This window comes from Bombina bombina, chromosome 6 (genome assembly GCF_027579735.1).
Source record: "Bombina bombina isolate aBomBom1 chromosome 6, aBomBom1.pri, whole genome shotgun sequence".
Classification (NCBI taxonomy): domain Eukaryota; kingdom Metazoa; phylum Chordata; class Amphibia; order Anura; family Bombinatoridae; genus Bombina; species Bombina bombina.
The window spans coordinates 754713885-754728757 of NC_069504.1; the positions used below are offsets into that span (position 1 = coordinate 754713885).

General features: G+C 38.7%; 1 protein-coding gene across 2 annotated transcripts in view; it reads right to left on the reverse strand.

Annotated features, from left to right (window-relative positions):
- Positions 1-14873, reverse strand: part of COL5A3 (collagen type V alpha 3 chain) — a 295561-nt gene that overhangs the window by 88601 nt on the left and 192087 nt on the right. For both annotated transcript variants that reach the window (XM_053718030.1, XM_053718029.1), the window contains one exon: positions 539-592. In XM_053718030.1, coding sequence (XP_053574005.1) covers positions 539-592 — 54 coding nt within the window. The remainder of the gene's footprint in view (positions 1-538; positions 593-14873) is intronic.

The following is a 14873-nucleotide window of genomic DNA, read 5'->3' on the forward strand; positions in this document are numbered from 1 at the left end:
TAGTGTTATTTAATTTGTTATGGTATAAAATAAAAACAATATTACAAAATGTGACACAATGGCTAAACATATGCAAAGAGAGGGTGAAGTAGTGGGTGTGGTGTGGGTGGGATTAGAAGTGACGAGTAATATTTTGTTTAGGACTTCAAATTTTGAACCCTGTTTATATTAGGCCCGAAAACAAGGGCTGACATTAGGCCAGAAACATGTTTGGCTGCTGTTGTTATATTCAGCTACAGGACTGTAGCTTATTTTCCATGTTTTTACATGCCCAGGATTTTAATATTTTTTCTACATAATAAAGTTGTGATAATTTTTTTTACATATTGTTTCATTTTTATTTTCTTTTGGTCCGGAGATGCGGATAAACAGAGTGTGTATATATATATATATATATATATATATATATATATATATATATATATATATATATATAATTAATTAAAAATATATAAATACACATATATATATATATATGTTTGTGTGTGTGTGTGTACATTGCTATAGCCAAATGATCCAATGTGAAGAACACACTTACCTTTACACCACGTGTCCCTGGGTATCCAATAGGACCAGGAGAACCAGCCAGACCCTTTTAAGAAAATAAGAATAAAACAGCATTATATTCAAGCATTGTACGACAATAAGAAACCAGTAATTTGTGTTCTCCATTTAAATATATGGTTAAAGGGATAAGAAAGTCAAAATTAAACTTGCATGATTTAGATAAAGCAGGTCATTTTAAGACACTTTTAAATTCACTTCTATTTTCAAATGTGCTTCGTTCTCTTAGTATCCCTTGTTAAAAAATGAATATGCACATATCATACACTAGTGGGAGCTGCTGCTAATTGGTGTCTGCACACATTTGTCTCTTGTGATTGGCTAAATAGATATTTTCTGCGTCCTGTCAGTAGTGCAATGCTGTCCCTTCAGCAATGGATAACAAGAGAATGAAGAAAATTTGATAATAGAATAAAATTGTAAAGTTGTTTAAAATTGTATGTTCTATCTGAATCATAAAAGAAAATTTTGGGCTTTACTATCCCTTTAAGTGAGTGTCTAAAGTAAGGGGAAAAAACAGCAAAACCATACATTCAACGTGACACATTTTCACTTAATTTATTATCCTCTGCTTAAATTAAAACATTCTATCTACTATTGGTGAAATAATCAGCTGATGGGTGAGAGCAGGTTAGTAACTATGGTTACTGGCCAGTAGGGTTGCCAGATGTCAGTATTTAACCCGGAAAGTCCAGTATTTTAGGAGGCTGTCCAGTAAAATCTTCGCAAAAATACTGGACTAGTGATGTCGCGAATAGTTCGCTGGCGAATAGTTCCTGGCGAACATAGCTTGTTCGCATTTGCCGCGGCGGGCGAACATATGCAATGTTCGGTCCGCCCCCTATTCGTCATCATTGAGTAAACTTTGACCCTGTACCTCACAGTCAGCAGACACATTCCAGCCAATCAGCAGCAGACCCTCCCTCCCAGACCCTCCCACCTCCTGGACAGCATCCATTTTAGATTCATTCGGAAGCTGCATTCTTAGTGAGAGGAGGGACAGTGTAGCTGCTGCTGATTTAATAGGGAAATCGATAGCTAGGCTAGTGTATTCAGTGTCCACTGCAGTCCTGAAGGACTCATCTGATCTCTGCTGTAAGGACAGCACCCCAAAAAGGGGTAGAACATCAGTCTGCTTTTTTTTTTTCCTGTGTAATCTAATTGCAGTTGCCTGCCTGCCAGCGTGTGTGTCATACTCACAGCGTATACTGTGCCCACTTGCCCAGTGCCACCACTCATATCTGGTGTAACAGTAGTGTACATTTAAAAAAAACAACGCTTTTTTGACTGTGAAATAATAGCAGTCAGTTTCCTTCACATGTGTGCGTTTCAGGGCCTGCCAGGGCACAGTGTCACACCAGTGCAACTCATATCTGGTGTAACAGTAGTGTACATTAAAAAAAAAACTAGAAATTTGACTGTGAAGTAATAGCAGTCAGTTTCCTTCACACGTGTGCGTTTCAGGGCCTGCCAGGGCACAGTGTCACACCAGTGCAACTCATATCTGGTGTAACAGTAGTGTACATTTAAAAAAAAAATACAATTTTGACTGCAATAGATTGAATAGCAGTTAGTTGTCTGCAAGCGTCTACAGTGTCTACTCTGCAAACTTCTGCCAGTGCACAGTGCCACTCATATCTGTTGTCACAGTAGCTTGCACGCATAGTACCACTAATCAAAAAAAAAAATGACAGGCAGAGGCAGGCCACCCCGCAGGGGCCTTCGTGGTCGTGGTGCTGTGATTCCCTTTGGCCCTAGAATAATGCAGTGCGGTGCGTTAAACGGGGAGTTTGGTCTGTCACTGTGAAGCGGGCATAACCCTTACACTACCTGATCGATACAACATCATACCTGATGTTTTAAAGCACGTTATTCCAAACAATTTAGGAATGTTAGGTGATTTATGCCCTTTATGGATTAAAACCAGACTCTGCATAAACTATGCAATTTTCCATGGGAGTTTTGCCATGGATCCCCCTCCAGCATGCCACAGTCCAGGTGTTAGTCCCCTTGAAACAACTTTTCCATCACTATTGTGGCCAGAAAGAGTCCCTGTGGGTTTTAAAATTCGCCTGCCTATTGAAGTCTATGGCGGTTTGCCCGTTCACGAACATTTGCGGAAGTTTGCGTTCGCCGTTCGCGAACCGAAAATTTTATGTTCGCGACATTACTATACTGGACATTTAAATGTCCAAATTTTTTTAAAGTCCATGAGTGTTAGCTAAATGTCAAAAGATCTCCTATGCCCCAATGCATTACAAATATGGAGCAGACAGAAATGAGGGGTGGTCAAATGGGTCAAATCACTTCTGTTTACATGCATTACTGTTAGCCAAAGAGGTAAAATATTTATTTGCATGTTACTGGCAGTCAAGGGGTAAAATTACTGTTCAGTTGTTAAAAAAAATATGCATGGTGGGATCAAGAGTGGGGCTAAGGAAGAGCTTTTGGAGTTACCTCACCTCCCATCGTGCCCAGTCACTGACAGACCATCCAGTATTTTTGTGGATGACAGCTTGTAACCCTAGTGATCAACTGATTGTATCACCTATGCTCTAGTTCAGATATTATGAACATCTGTCCCGTTGGTGTGCCCTGAGTACTTGAATAGAAAAACACTGACATAGATAACTTTGATCTTCATATCTACATCATCTTCACATCATGGCCGGACTGAGAATTAAAAGCAGCCCTGGAAAATATGAAGACCAGACCTATATTCTTTTAAATCCATATAATGCACACGCCCCCTTTTCCTCAAAGGATATTTCTGGGATACTCCTTCCCCAAAATTAAATTATAATAGTCTCTATTAAATAAAAGTGCAAGGTTGTTATTACATAGACAAACCCTACTGCATGCATTATTCACCCCTTTAAATTGTATCTTTCCAGTCCCAGCTGCTGCAGCCCACCGGGAAATCTCCTGGTATCCTGGTAGGCCAATCCGGCCTTGCTTCACATGCTGGTCCACACTTAGAAAAGGGCAGGCTGCAGATGTTCTTTGTGATTTATGCATTGCAGACAAGAATATCTCAGACAGTAGTGAGTACTGGCACAAACATAGGCTGAGATTAGCAAGAATATGACCCCAGGGCTGACAGTTTACAGACTGACGTGTCATTCCTCTCCCTATGTATAAAAGTTACTACCCATATTTATCACATTTCTTTTACAGATGAACGATTCACATTCTTGTGTGGTGAAAAATGTATATATAATTTGTTAATGCTTTTGTTCACAAAGATGTGTGAGAGATGAATAAACATAGATTGCACTCAGCTAACAATTCTTTTTTTAAACCCAATAGATGGTCTGTATTTTACTAGACTCCTGATATCCATCAACAGGCTTAGGGAAATCCCTTAAATCTTGTTATCTAAAAAGCAAATGTTTGACAGTTTTGTAGTGGGACAATGGTTTTGTTCTGAAGGAGGAGTATTCGTCAAAAAACGGACAATAAGGGGGCATGGAAGTGACTATAACATATGATTAAAGGGACACTGAACCCAAATTTTTCTTTCATGATTCAGAGAGAGCGTGCAATTTTAAGCAACTTTCTAATTTACTCCTATAATCAAATTTTCTTCATTCTCTTGGTATGTTTATTTGAAAAGCAAGAATGTAAGTTTAGATGCCGGCCCATTTTTGGTGAACAACCTGGGTTGTTCTTGCTGATTGGACAGCACCAATAAACAAGTGCTATTCATGGTTCTGAACCAAAAATTTGCTGACTCCTTAGCTTAGATGCCTTCTTTTTCAAATAAAGATAGCAAGAGAACGAAGAAAAATTGATAATAGGAGTAAATTAGAAAGTTGCTTAAAATTGCATGCTCTATTTGAATCACGAAATAAATTTTTTGGGTTCAGTGCCCCTTTAACTAAGCAGACGTTTTAGCACATATCTCTCTTCACTTCAGCATTGTACTCTAATCTGTGAATACACACAGTGCTCAGTTTCTACGAGGAACATGGTAATGTAAGGTATTATCTTTTTATAGAGTAGTTAAAACAGTAAAAATGTTACTTTCATCTACCTATGAAGATTAGCCCTTAGTCAGTGTGGAATATAAGATTAACAAAGAAATACTGTACATCAACTATGCAGCACTTCATAGTGAAACAGACTTTACAACTTAGAGTAGCTAATCTTGAGTTGGCATTTGTTGATGCCTTCCAACATTTAATAATTATTGTACCCTGGACCAGAAGACTGGAGAAGTCCCATTGGACCAGGAAGGCCAGAGTTAAAGTGATTCATGGAGAGCGTCAGAATGGTTTGCGGGTGTCTATGGGTGATTAGTGAGTGTGACTTGCCATTTCTGGGCAGCATTAGGTAGTCCATAGTTTCACTTTTTAAAACTGATATAGCTATGGAAAGTGTTTCTTTTAATATTTTCTTAGTAAATTGTACATGTGCAGATGGAACGTCACTGGTGGCTAAATACACATAGTGCCCCTAAATGTCTCAGAAGCTGTGTTTAGCCCAAGACTAGTATTGGACTGCTAGCCCAGAGAGATAAGATTTAAGGGATACAATTCAGATAGAATATACAATTTTAAACAACTTTCCAATTTACTTCTATTATCAAATTTGCACCATTCTCTTTGTATCGTCTGTCGAAAGAGCAGCATTGCACTACTGATGGCTAGTTGTTGATTGGTGGCCGAACACATATGTCTCTTGTCATTGGTATACTGATGTGTTTAGCTAGCTCCCAGTAATGCAATTGCTGCTCCTTCAACAGAGGATACAAAGAGAATGATGCAAATTAGATTAAAAAAATGTAAATTAGAAAGTTGTTTAAAAATTGTATGCTCTATCTGAATCATAAAATAAAAATGTAGGTTTCAGATCCCTCTAACTATGCTTTTCACCTTGTTTCAGGGTTAAACACATGGAGGTCAATTACAATCATTTAGAAAACTTGATTGATTTATCTACACAAATCCCCATAGACTGTAAGTATGTTTTTCTATTGAAATATTATTTATGGATTGTGATCCATCCCAGAGTTAGGCAATCAATAATGCAGTTTTTAATGTTTTAATTGGCTGAAGTATTATCGTATTGCTGCTTTCTGTCCCTTTAACATAAATGGTCTCTGTGTCTTACATTTGTGTACAAAATGTCTAAATAATAAAGCTCACACTGCAAGAATAGTCGGAAATTAGGGATTCAAGGAAGGGAATTTATGAGGATCAAGTTCTCAAGTAACGTTTCTGTTCATATTAGACAAATGCATTCAGGAAATCCAAAATTGGCAGCACGAGTCTCCAAATTACACAATAAAAGCAGCAAACAAAAACAAAAGTTCAAAGTGGAATGGATCATAATGGGATCAGGCAGATGTGAGAGAAAAGTGTAACAACGGACATCCCATAAATGTGGAAAACTTGCTGCAGCTTGTTCGGACTATTGACACTGTTTGTTCAGATCTGTGAGAAGGGCAGCTGTTTAAGACGACTGTTCTGGAATATTACAGGAAGTTTAAAACTGGTGGTTTAGCGGCCCTTTTAAAGATATGAAGCAACACAGGCTTGCAAAAATATAGCAAGCAAAAAAAAAGCATAACAAAAAGAGGTTTGAAGCAATTTTTGTTACATTTAAAGGTTTTGGTTTTGTTATGTTAAATAAGAAACATTTCAATGCTAGCAAACATTTTAAAATGAACATTAAAGTGAATGTAAAGTTAACTGAGAAAGTGCCCTGTTTTAAAAAAATACTCTTAAAAATAGAGGCACTTTAATTCATTAAACTTTACATTTAAGCGTTTTTTTTTTTTTTTTTTTTTAAATACTTACCTTTTTTCCTTATGACAGCAGATCGGTGATCTTCCTCCCGCAGCTCCTGCTGTACTAAGGGCTCGATTTATCAAAGCCCCAAGGCTGCAAGTTCTCACAAGAACTTGCTCGCCGTAATTTAACAAGCAGCGGTCACTAGACCGCCGCTTCCCTAACCTCTTCGCCACCTTTAAGGTGGAGAAATTCATTCTCCGCGGTCTAGTCCAACCGAGGAGATTGACAGCTCCTGCCCATGCGTGATTGGCTGTGCGCGGGCAGGGTGCGGGATTGCACGCAAGCGCAAAATTGCGCTTGTGTACAACGGTGATTACCTGCGGGTAAATTCACCCGCCACAGACGAGCTGAGGCATACAGGGGTGCGTATACGCGTCCCTGTCCACCTCAGCTTTGATAAATCTAGCCCTTAGCACAGCAATGACAAATCCAGCTTCCTCCAATCATTGTGCGCACCCCAAGGTGTCCAGCTCGTGAGGCCGCGCAATGATTGGAGGAGGCTGGATTCATCATGAGGCGGCGGTGGAGAGCAATCCGCCTGATCTCATACGATCAGGTTAATTGACACCCCCTGCTAGTGGCCGATTGGACACGAATCTGCAGGGGGCAGCATTGCACAAATAGTTCAACAGAACTGCTTGTGCAATGTTAAATGCCGACAGCGTATGCTGTCGGCAGTTAGCGATGCAGGGCGGTTATGATTCACTATAGCGAATCATGTCCACCTGGGGTATGAAAAATCTACCCCATAGTCAGTATATAATATAAGAATTTAAATCTGTAAAATAAATGTTTTAACAGTGTTTAAATCTATAGCACAATTTGCATTGTTTTATAGTCCAGGGACTTAAAAAGCCTCAAGTATATTTATATTATCTTATTTTCTGTAGCCACTTAATCAAGCAATTACTGTGTAGAATGTATAAGGGGTCCAGGTGCTGAATCCTGCAGGATTACACACCAGACTCCTTGGGATTACAGGTAAAGATAGCAAATGCGGAATTCATCATGCTATGGATAAATTAATTTTGATTTTAAGGTTCCATTAAATATTTAGGGGTATATTTATGAAGCAGCGGATGCTGCTTATTCCACGCGAGCCTTTTGGCTCACCAAAAATTTAAGTTAAGAAGCAGCGGTCTTAAGACTAAGTTAAATATAATTTTAATCTAACGAAATAAATTAACTCTTATTAACTAATGTATTCCTATTTAAAACTAAATACTTACCTGTAAAATAAACCCTAATATAGCTACAATATAACTAATAATTACATTGTAGCTATTTTAGGATTTATATTTATTTTACAGGCAACTTTGTATTTATTTTAACTAGGTACAATAGCTATTAAATAGTTATTTACTATTTAATAGCTACCTAGTTAAAATAATTACAAAATTACCTGTAAAATAAATCCTAACCTAAGTTACAATTAAACCTAACACTATCAATAAATTAATTAAATAAATTACCTACAATTACATACAATTAAATAAACTAAACTAAATTACAAAAAATAAAAAAAGATTAATTACACCTACTCTAAGCCCCCTAATAAAATAAAAAAGCCCCCCAAAATAATAAAGGTCCCTACCCTATTCTAAATTAAAAAGTAATCAGCTCTTTTACCAGCCCTTAAAAGGGCTTTTTGCGGGGCATGCCCCAAAGTAATCAGCTCTTTTGCCTGTAAAAAAAAATACAACCCCCCAACATTAAAACCCACCACCCACATACCCCTACTCTAACCCAAACTCCCCTTAAATAAACCTAACACTACCCCCCTGAAGATCTCCCTACCTTGAGTTGTCTTCACCCAGCCGGGCCGAAGTCTTCATCCGATGGGGGAGAAGAGGACATCCAGACCGGCAGAAGTCTTCATCCTATCCGGGCAGAAGAGGACATCTGGACCGGCAGACATCTTCATCCAAGCGGCATCTTCTATCTTCATCCATCCGGAGCGGAGCGGAGCCATCTTCTTCCCAGCCGACGCAGATCCATCCTCTTCAACTGACTCCTACTCGCCGAATGAAGGTTCCTTTAAATGACTTCATCCAAGATGGCATCCCTCGGATTCTATCAGCCAATCGGAATTAAGGTAGGAAAAATCTGATTGGCTGATTCAATCAGCCAATCAGATTCAAGTTCAATCCAATTGGCTGATCCAATCAGCCAATCAGATTGAGCTTGCATTCTATTGGCTGATCGGAACAGCCAATAGAATGTGAGCTCAATCTGATTGGCTGATTGAATCAGCCAATCAGATTTTTCCTACCTTAATTCAGATTGGCTGATAGAATCCTAGCAGCCAATCGGATTTCGAGGGACGCCATCTTGGATGACGTCATTTAAAGGAACCTTCATTCGGTGAGTAGGCGTCAGTTGAAGAGGATGGATCCGCGTCGGCTTGGAAGAAGATGGCTCCGCTCCGGATGGATGAAGATAGAAGATGCCGCTTGAATGAAGATGTCTGCCGGTCCGGATGTCCCCTTCTGACATGATAGGATGTAGACTTCTGTCGGTCTTGATGTCCTCTTCTGCCCCATCGGATGAAGACTTCGGCCCGGCTGGGTGAAGACGACTCAAGGTAGGGAGATCTTCAGGGGGGTAGTGTTAGGTTTATTTAAGGGGGGTTTGGGTTAGAATAGGGGTATGTGGGTGGTGGGTTTTAATGTTGGGGGGTTGTATGTTTTTTTTCAGGCAAAAGAGCTGATTACTTTGGGGCATGCCCTGCAAAAAGCCCTTTTAAGGGCTGGTAAAAGAGCTGATTACTTTTTAATTTAGAATAGGGTAGGGACCTTTATTATTTTGGGGGCTTTTTTATTTTATTAGGGGGCTTAGAGTAGGTGTAATTAGCCTAATATTCCTGTAATCTTTTTTTATTTTTTGTAATTTAGTGTTTGTTTTTTTTAAATTTAGTTTAGTTTATTTAATTGTATGTAATTGTAGGTCATTTATATAATTCATTTATTGATAGTGTAGTGTTAGGTTTAATTGAAACTTAGGTTAGGATTTATTTTACAGGTAATTTTGTAATTATTTTAACTAGGTAGCTATTAAATAGTTAATAACTATTTAATAGCTATTGTACCTAGTTAAAATAAATACAAAGTTGCCTGTAAAATAAATATAAATGCTAAAATAGCTACAATATAATTATTATTTATATTGTAGCTATATTAGGGTTTATTTTACAGGTAAGTATTTAGCTTTAAATAGGATTCATTTATTTAATAAGAAATAATTTATTTCGTTAGATTAAAATTATATTTAACTTAGGGGGGTGTTAGTGTTAGGGTTAGACTTAGCTTTTGGGGTTAAAATACATTTATTATAGTAGCGGCGAGGTCCGGTCGGCAGATTAGGGTTTAATACTTGAAGTTAGGTGGCAGCGACGTTGGGGGGGGCAGATTAGGGGTTAATACAATGTATTCTAGTGTTTGCAAGGCTGGAGTGCAGCGGTTTAGGGGTTAATACATTCATTATAGTGGTGGCGATGTCCAGTCGGCAGATTAGGTGTTAATAAGTGTAGGTAAGGTACGTAAGTGGGGGGGGGGGGGGCAGATTAGGGGTTAATAAATATTATGTAGGTGTCGGCGATGTTAGGGGCAGCAGATTAGGGGTTCATAGGGATAATGTAGGTGGCGGCGATGTATGGTCGGCAGATTAGGGGTTAAAAATATTTATTATAGTGGCAGCGATGTGGGGGGACCTCGGTTTAGGGGTACATAGGTAGTTTATGGGTGTTAGTGTACTTTAGAGCACTGTAGTTAAGAGCTTTATTTACCGGCGTTAGCCCATAAAGCTCTTAACTACAGCCTTTCCATGGGCGGTAGGAGTCATGTCGGTAGAGGTGTAACGCTCACTTCAGCCAAGACTCTAAATACCGGCGTTAGGAAGATCCCATTGAAAAGATAGGATACGCAATTGGCGTAAGGGGATCTGCTGTATGGAAAAGTCGCGGCTTGAAAGTGAGTGGTACACTTTTACCTGGCCGACTCTAAATACCAGCGTGCGGCCAAAAGCAGCGTTGGGACCCCTTAACGCTGCTTTTGACGGCTAACACAGAACTCTAAATCTAGGCGATTATTTGATGTTTTACTTTGTAAATTGACTGTTTACCACTGTGTAACATCACCTTTTCTTTTAATAACACTTTTTAAGCGTTTGGTTAAGTTTAGCAAGATGAATTTCCCCCCATTCCTCCATTATCCATGTCATCAGCTGCACAACTGTACGGGGCCTTCTTTGCCTCATTTTGTGCTTCATAATGTGCCACACATTCTCAATCGGAGACAGGTCAGGACTGCAGGCAGGCCATGCTAGCACCTGCTCTCTCTGCTTACACAACCATGCGCTTGTAATCTGGACAGAATGTGGTTTGGCGTTGTCCTGCTGGAAAATGCAGGGACGTCCCTGGAAAAGATGACATCTGGGTGGCAGCATATGTTGCTCCAAAATGTATACATATCTTTCTGCATTAATGGTGCCTTCAAAGATGTACAAGTTACCCATGCCATGGGCACTGACACCCCCCATACCATGACAGATGCTGACTTTTGGACCTGACGCTGATAACAGCTTGAATGGTCCTTTTCCTCTTTCCTCTAGAGAACATGACGGCTGCTTTTTAAAAAAAAAAATTTGAATTGTTGACTCGTCGGACCGCAAAACACAATTCCACTGTGCTACTGTAAGTTGGCTGAAAAGTCAAAGAATATCTATCTAATCTATTCCAAAACTAATTTATGTGTATTCCAAAATAAAACATCAAAATACAGAATATTTATTTGTTGAAACCTCTAAGATGAAATATAATGAAAGATTAAATTATATACTGTATATACAGTACCGGCCTAGTTACTTCTACTAGGGTAGCCAGTCGTCTAACACAAAAATACTGGACAATCTATAGGTGACTGGGCATGATGGTAGATGGTGTTACACAATGCCCCCCCTAAAAAAATCTATACCTTAGCAACTCTTGATCCCACCATGTATATTTTTCACAACTGAATCATTTTTGCTAGTAACACACATAAATAGCAATGCTTTGATCTCTTTGACTACCCAGACCTGGAAACCTTATTAGTTACTAAGCAGCTAAAAATAAAATCTATAAGGCACTTATTAGGCACAATGTTCTGTAAAGCATAGCAGCTAACTGATTTAGTAATGATGATGATGACTGACTAAAGGATTTCAATACAATTTTTATATTAGCAACTGATGATGTGCTTAATTAATTATTGCATAATTTATATAGTTATAATTAATATGTTTAACAATTGATTGCAATTATAAAATGATATTTAAATAATCATATTTAAAGAGACAGTCAACATTAAAGGGACACTGAACCCAAATTTTTTCTTTTGTGATTCAAATAGAGCATGCAATTTTAAGCAACTTTCCCAATTTTTCTTCGTTCTCTTGCTATCTTTATTTGAAAAAGAAGGCATCTAAGCTAAGGAGCCAGCAAATATTTAGTTCAGAACCCTAGACATCACTTGTTTATTGGTGGGTGAATTTATCCACCAATCGGCAAGAACAACCCAGGTTGTTCACCAAAAATGGTCCGGCACCTAAACTTATATTCTTGCTTTTCAAATAAAGATGCCAACAGAATGAAGATAATTTGATAATAGGAGTAAATTAGAAAGTGGCTTAAAATTGCATGCTCTATCTGAATCACGAAAGAAAAAAATTGGGTTCAGTGTCCCTTTAAACTTTAATGATTCAGATAGAGCATGCTAGTTTCAAACTTACTTCTGTTAACAAATTTGCGTTATTCTCTTGGTATCCTTTGTTGGGGAGTAAGAAGCTAAGGAGCAACAATGCACTAATGGAAGCTAGCTGAACACATCTGCTGAGCCAATAACAAGAGGCATTTGTGTGCAGTCACCAATCACCAGCTAGCTCACAGTAGTGCATAGCTGCTCCTGAGCCTGCCTAGGTTTACTCTTCAACAAAAGATACAAAGAAAACAAAGTAAATGTAATTGTATGCTCTCTCTGAATCAGAGTTTAATTTTTACTTTAGTGTCCCTTTAATATGTGTTATAAGTTGTGTTTATTGAAATTTGAACGGAACATGCATAAGAACTTCATTTAATGGGGCCGAATTATCAAGCTCCGAAGGCTCGCCGGAAACAGCAGTTATGAAGCAGCGGTCTTAAGACCGCTGCTCGATTACTGGTCCGCCTGCTCTGAGGCTGCGGACATCAATCCGCCCGATCCTATATGATCGGGCTGATTGACACCCCCTGCTAGAAGCCGATTAGCCGCAAATCTGCAGGGGCGGCATTGCACAAGCAGTTTACAAGAACTGCTTGTGCAATGCTAAATGCCAACAGCGTAGCAGATCATGTCAGACAGACCTATGATAAATCGGCACCAATGTGTTAATAAAGGCAAAAAAAGCAGTGCAAACAGTCAAGAAATACAACTCGAAACAAACAAAATGTATTTTCAGCAGGTTTTCTATGCTAATTTTCCATGGTCTCAACACTACTAATGTCTATGTATGACTTGACCTTTCTGGGGTAATTGTTTCTCTGATTGTTGCTTTATTCTACTTTGTGTCATCTATAATAATCCCCTTTGATTAAAAAAAATAAAAAATTAAAACTTTGTTTTCTAGTTTTCTTATAGGGACATGAAACCCAACATTTTTCTTTCATGATTCAGATAGAGAATACAATCCATTGGTGGCTGCACATATTTGCTTCTTTTCATTGGATCACCTGATGTGTTCAGCTAGATTCCAGGAGTCCATTGTTTCTTTTTCAACAGAGGATAAGTAAGAATGAAGTAAAATTGAAATAATTGGAAATGGTTTTTTTTTTATTTGTGTGTGCTATCTGAATCATGAAAGAAAAGAATTATGATTTATAACCCTTTTAAAGGGACATGAAACCCAAATTTTATCTTTCATGATTTAGGTAGAACGTACAATTTTAAACAACTTTACAGTTTACTTCTATTATCAAATTTGTCTCATTCTCTTGGTATCATTTGTTGAAGGAGCAGTAATGCACTACTGGTTTCTAACTGAACACATAGATGAGCCAATTACAATCAGTATATATACAGGGAGTGCAGAATTATTAGGCAAGTTGTATTTTTGAGGATTAATTTTATTATTGAACAACAACCATGTTCTCAATGAACCCAAAAAACTAATTAATATAAAAGCTGAATAGTTTTGGAAGTAGTTTTTAGTTTGTTTTTAGTTATAGCTATTTTAGGGGGATATCTGTGTGTGCAGGTGACTATTACTGTGCATAATTATTAGGCAACTTAACAAAAAACAAATATATACCCATTTCAATTATTTATTTTTACCAGTGAAACCAATATAACATCTCAACATTCACAAATATACATTTCTGACATTCAAAAACAAAACAAAAACAAATCAGTGACCAATATAGCCACCTTTCTTTGCAAGGACACTCAAAAGCCTGCCATCCATGGATTCTGTCGGTGTTTTGATCTGTTCACCATCAACATTGCGTGCAGCAGCAACCACAGCCTCCCAGACACTGTTCAGAGAGGTGTACTGTTTTCCCTCCTTGTAAATCTCACATTTGATGATGGACCACAGGTTCTCAATGGGGTTCAGATCAGGTGAACAAGGAGGCCATGTCATTAGATTTTCTTCTTTTATACCCTTTCTTGCCAGCCATGCTGTGGAGTACTTGGACGCGTGTGATGGAACATTGTCCTGCATGAAAATCATGTTTTTCTTGAAGGATGCAGACTTCTTCCTGTACCAATGCTTGAAGAAGGTGTCTTCCAGAAACTGGCAGTAGGACTGGGAGTTGAGCTTGACTCCATCCTCAACCCGAAAAGGCCCCACAAGCTCATCTTTGATGATACCAGCCCAAACCAGTACTCCACCTCCACCTTGCTGGCGTCTGAGTCGGACTGGAGCTCTCTGCCCTTTACCAATCCAGCCACGGGCCCATCCATCTGGCCCATCAAGACTCACTCTCATTTCATCAGTCCATAAAACCTTAGAAAAATCAGTCTTGAGATATTTCTTGGCCCAGTCTTGACGTTTCAGCTTGTGTGTCTTGTTCAGTGGTGGTCGTCTTTCAGCCTTTCTTACCTTGGCCATGTCTCTGAGTATTGCACAACTTGTGCTTTTGGGCACTCCAGTGATGTTGCAGCTCTGAAATATGGCCAAACTGGTGGCAAGTGGCATCTTGGCAGCTGCACGCTTGACTTTTCTCAGTTCATGGGCAGTTATTTTGCGCCTTGGTTTTTCCACACGCTTCTTGCGACCCTGTTGACTATTTTGAATGAAACGCTTGATTGTTCGATGATCACGCTTCAGAAGCTTTGCAATTTTAAGAGTGCTGCATCCCTCTGCAAGATATCTCACTATTTTTACTTTTCTGAGCCTGTCAAGTCCTTCTTTTGACCCATTTTGCCAAAGGAAAGGAAGTTGCCTAATAATTATGCACACCTGATATAGGGTGTTGATGTCATTAGACCACACCCCTTC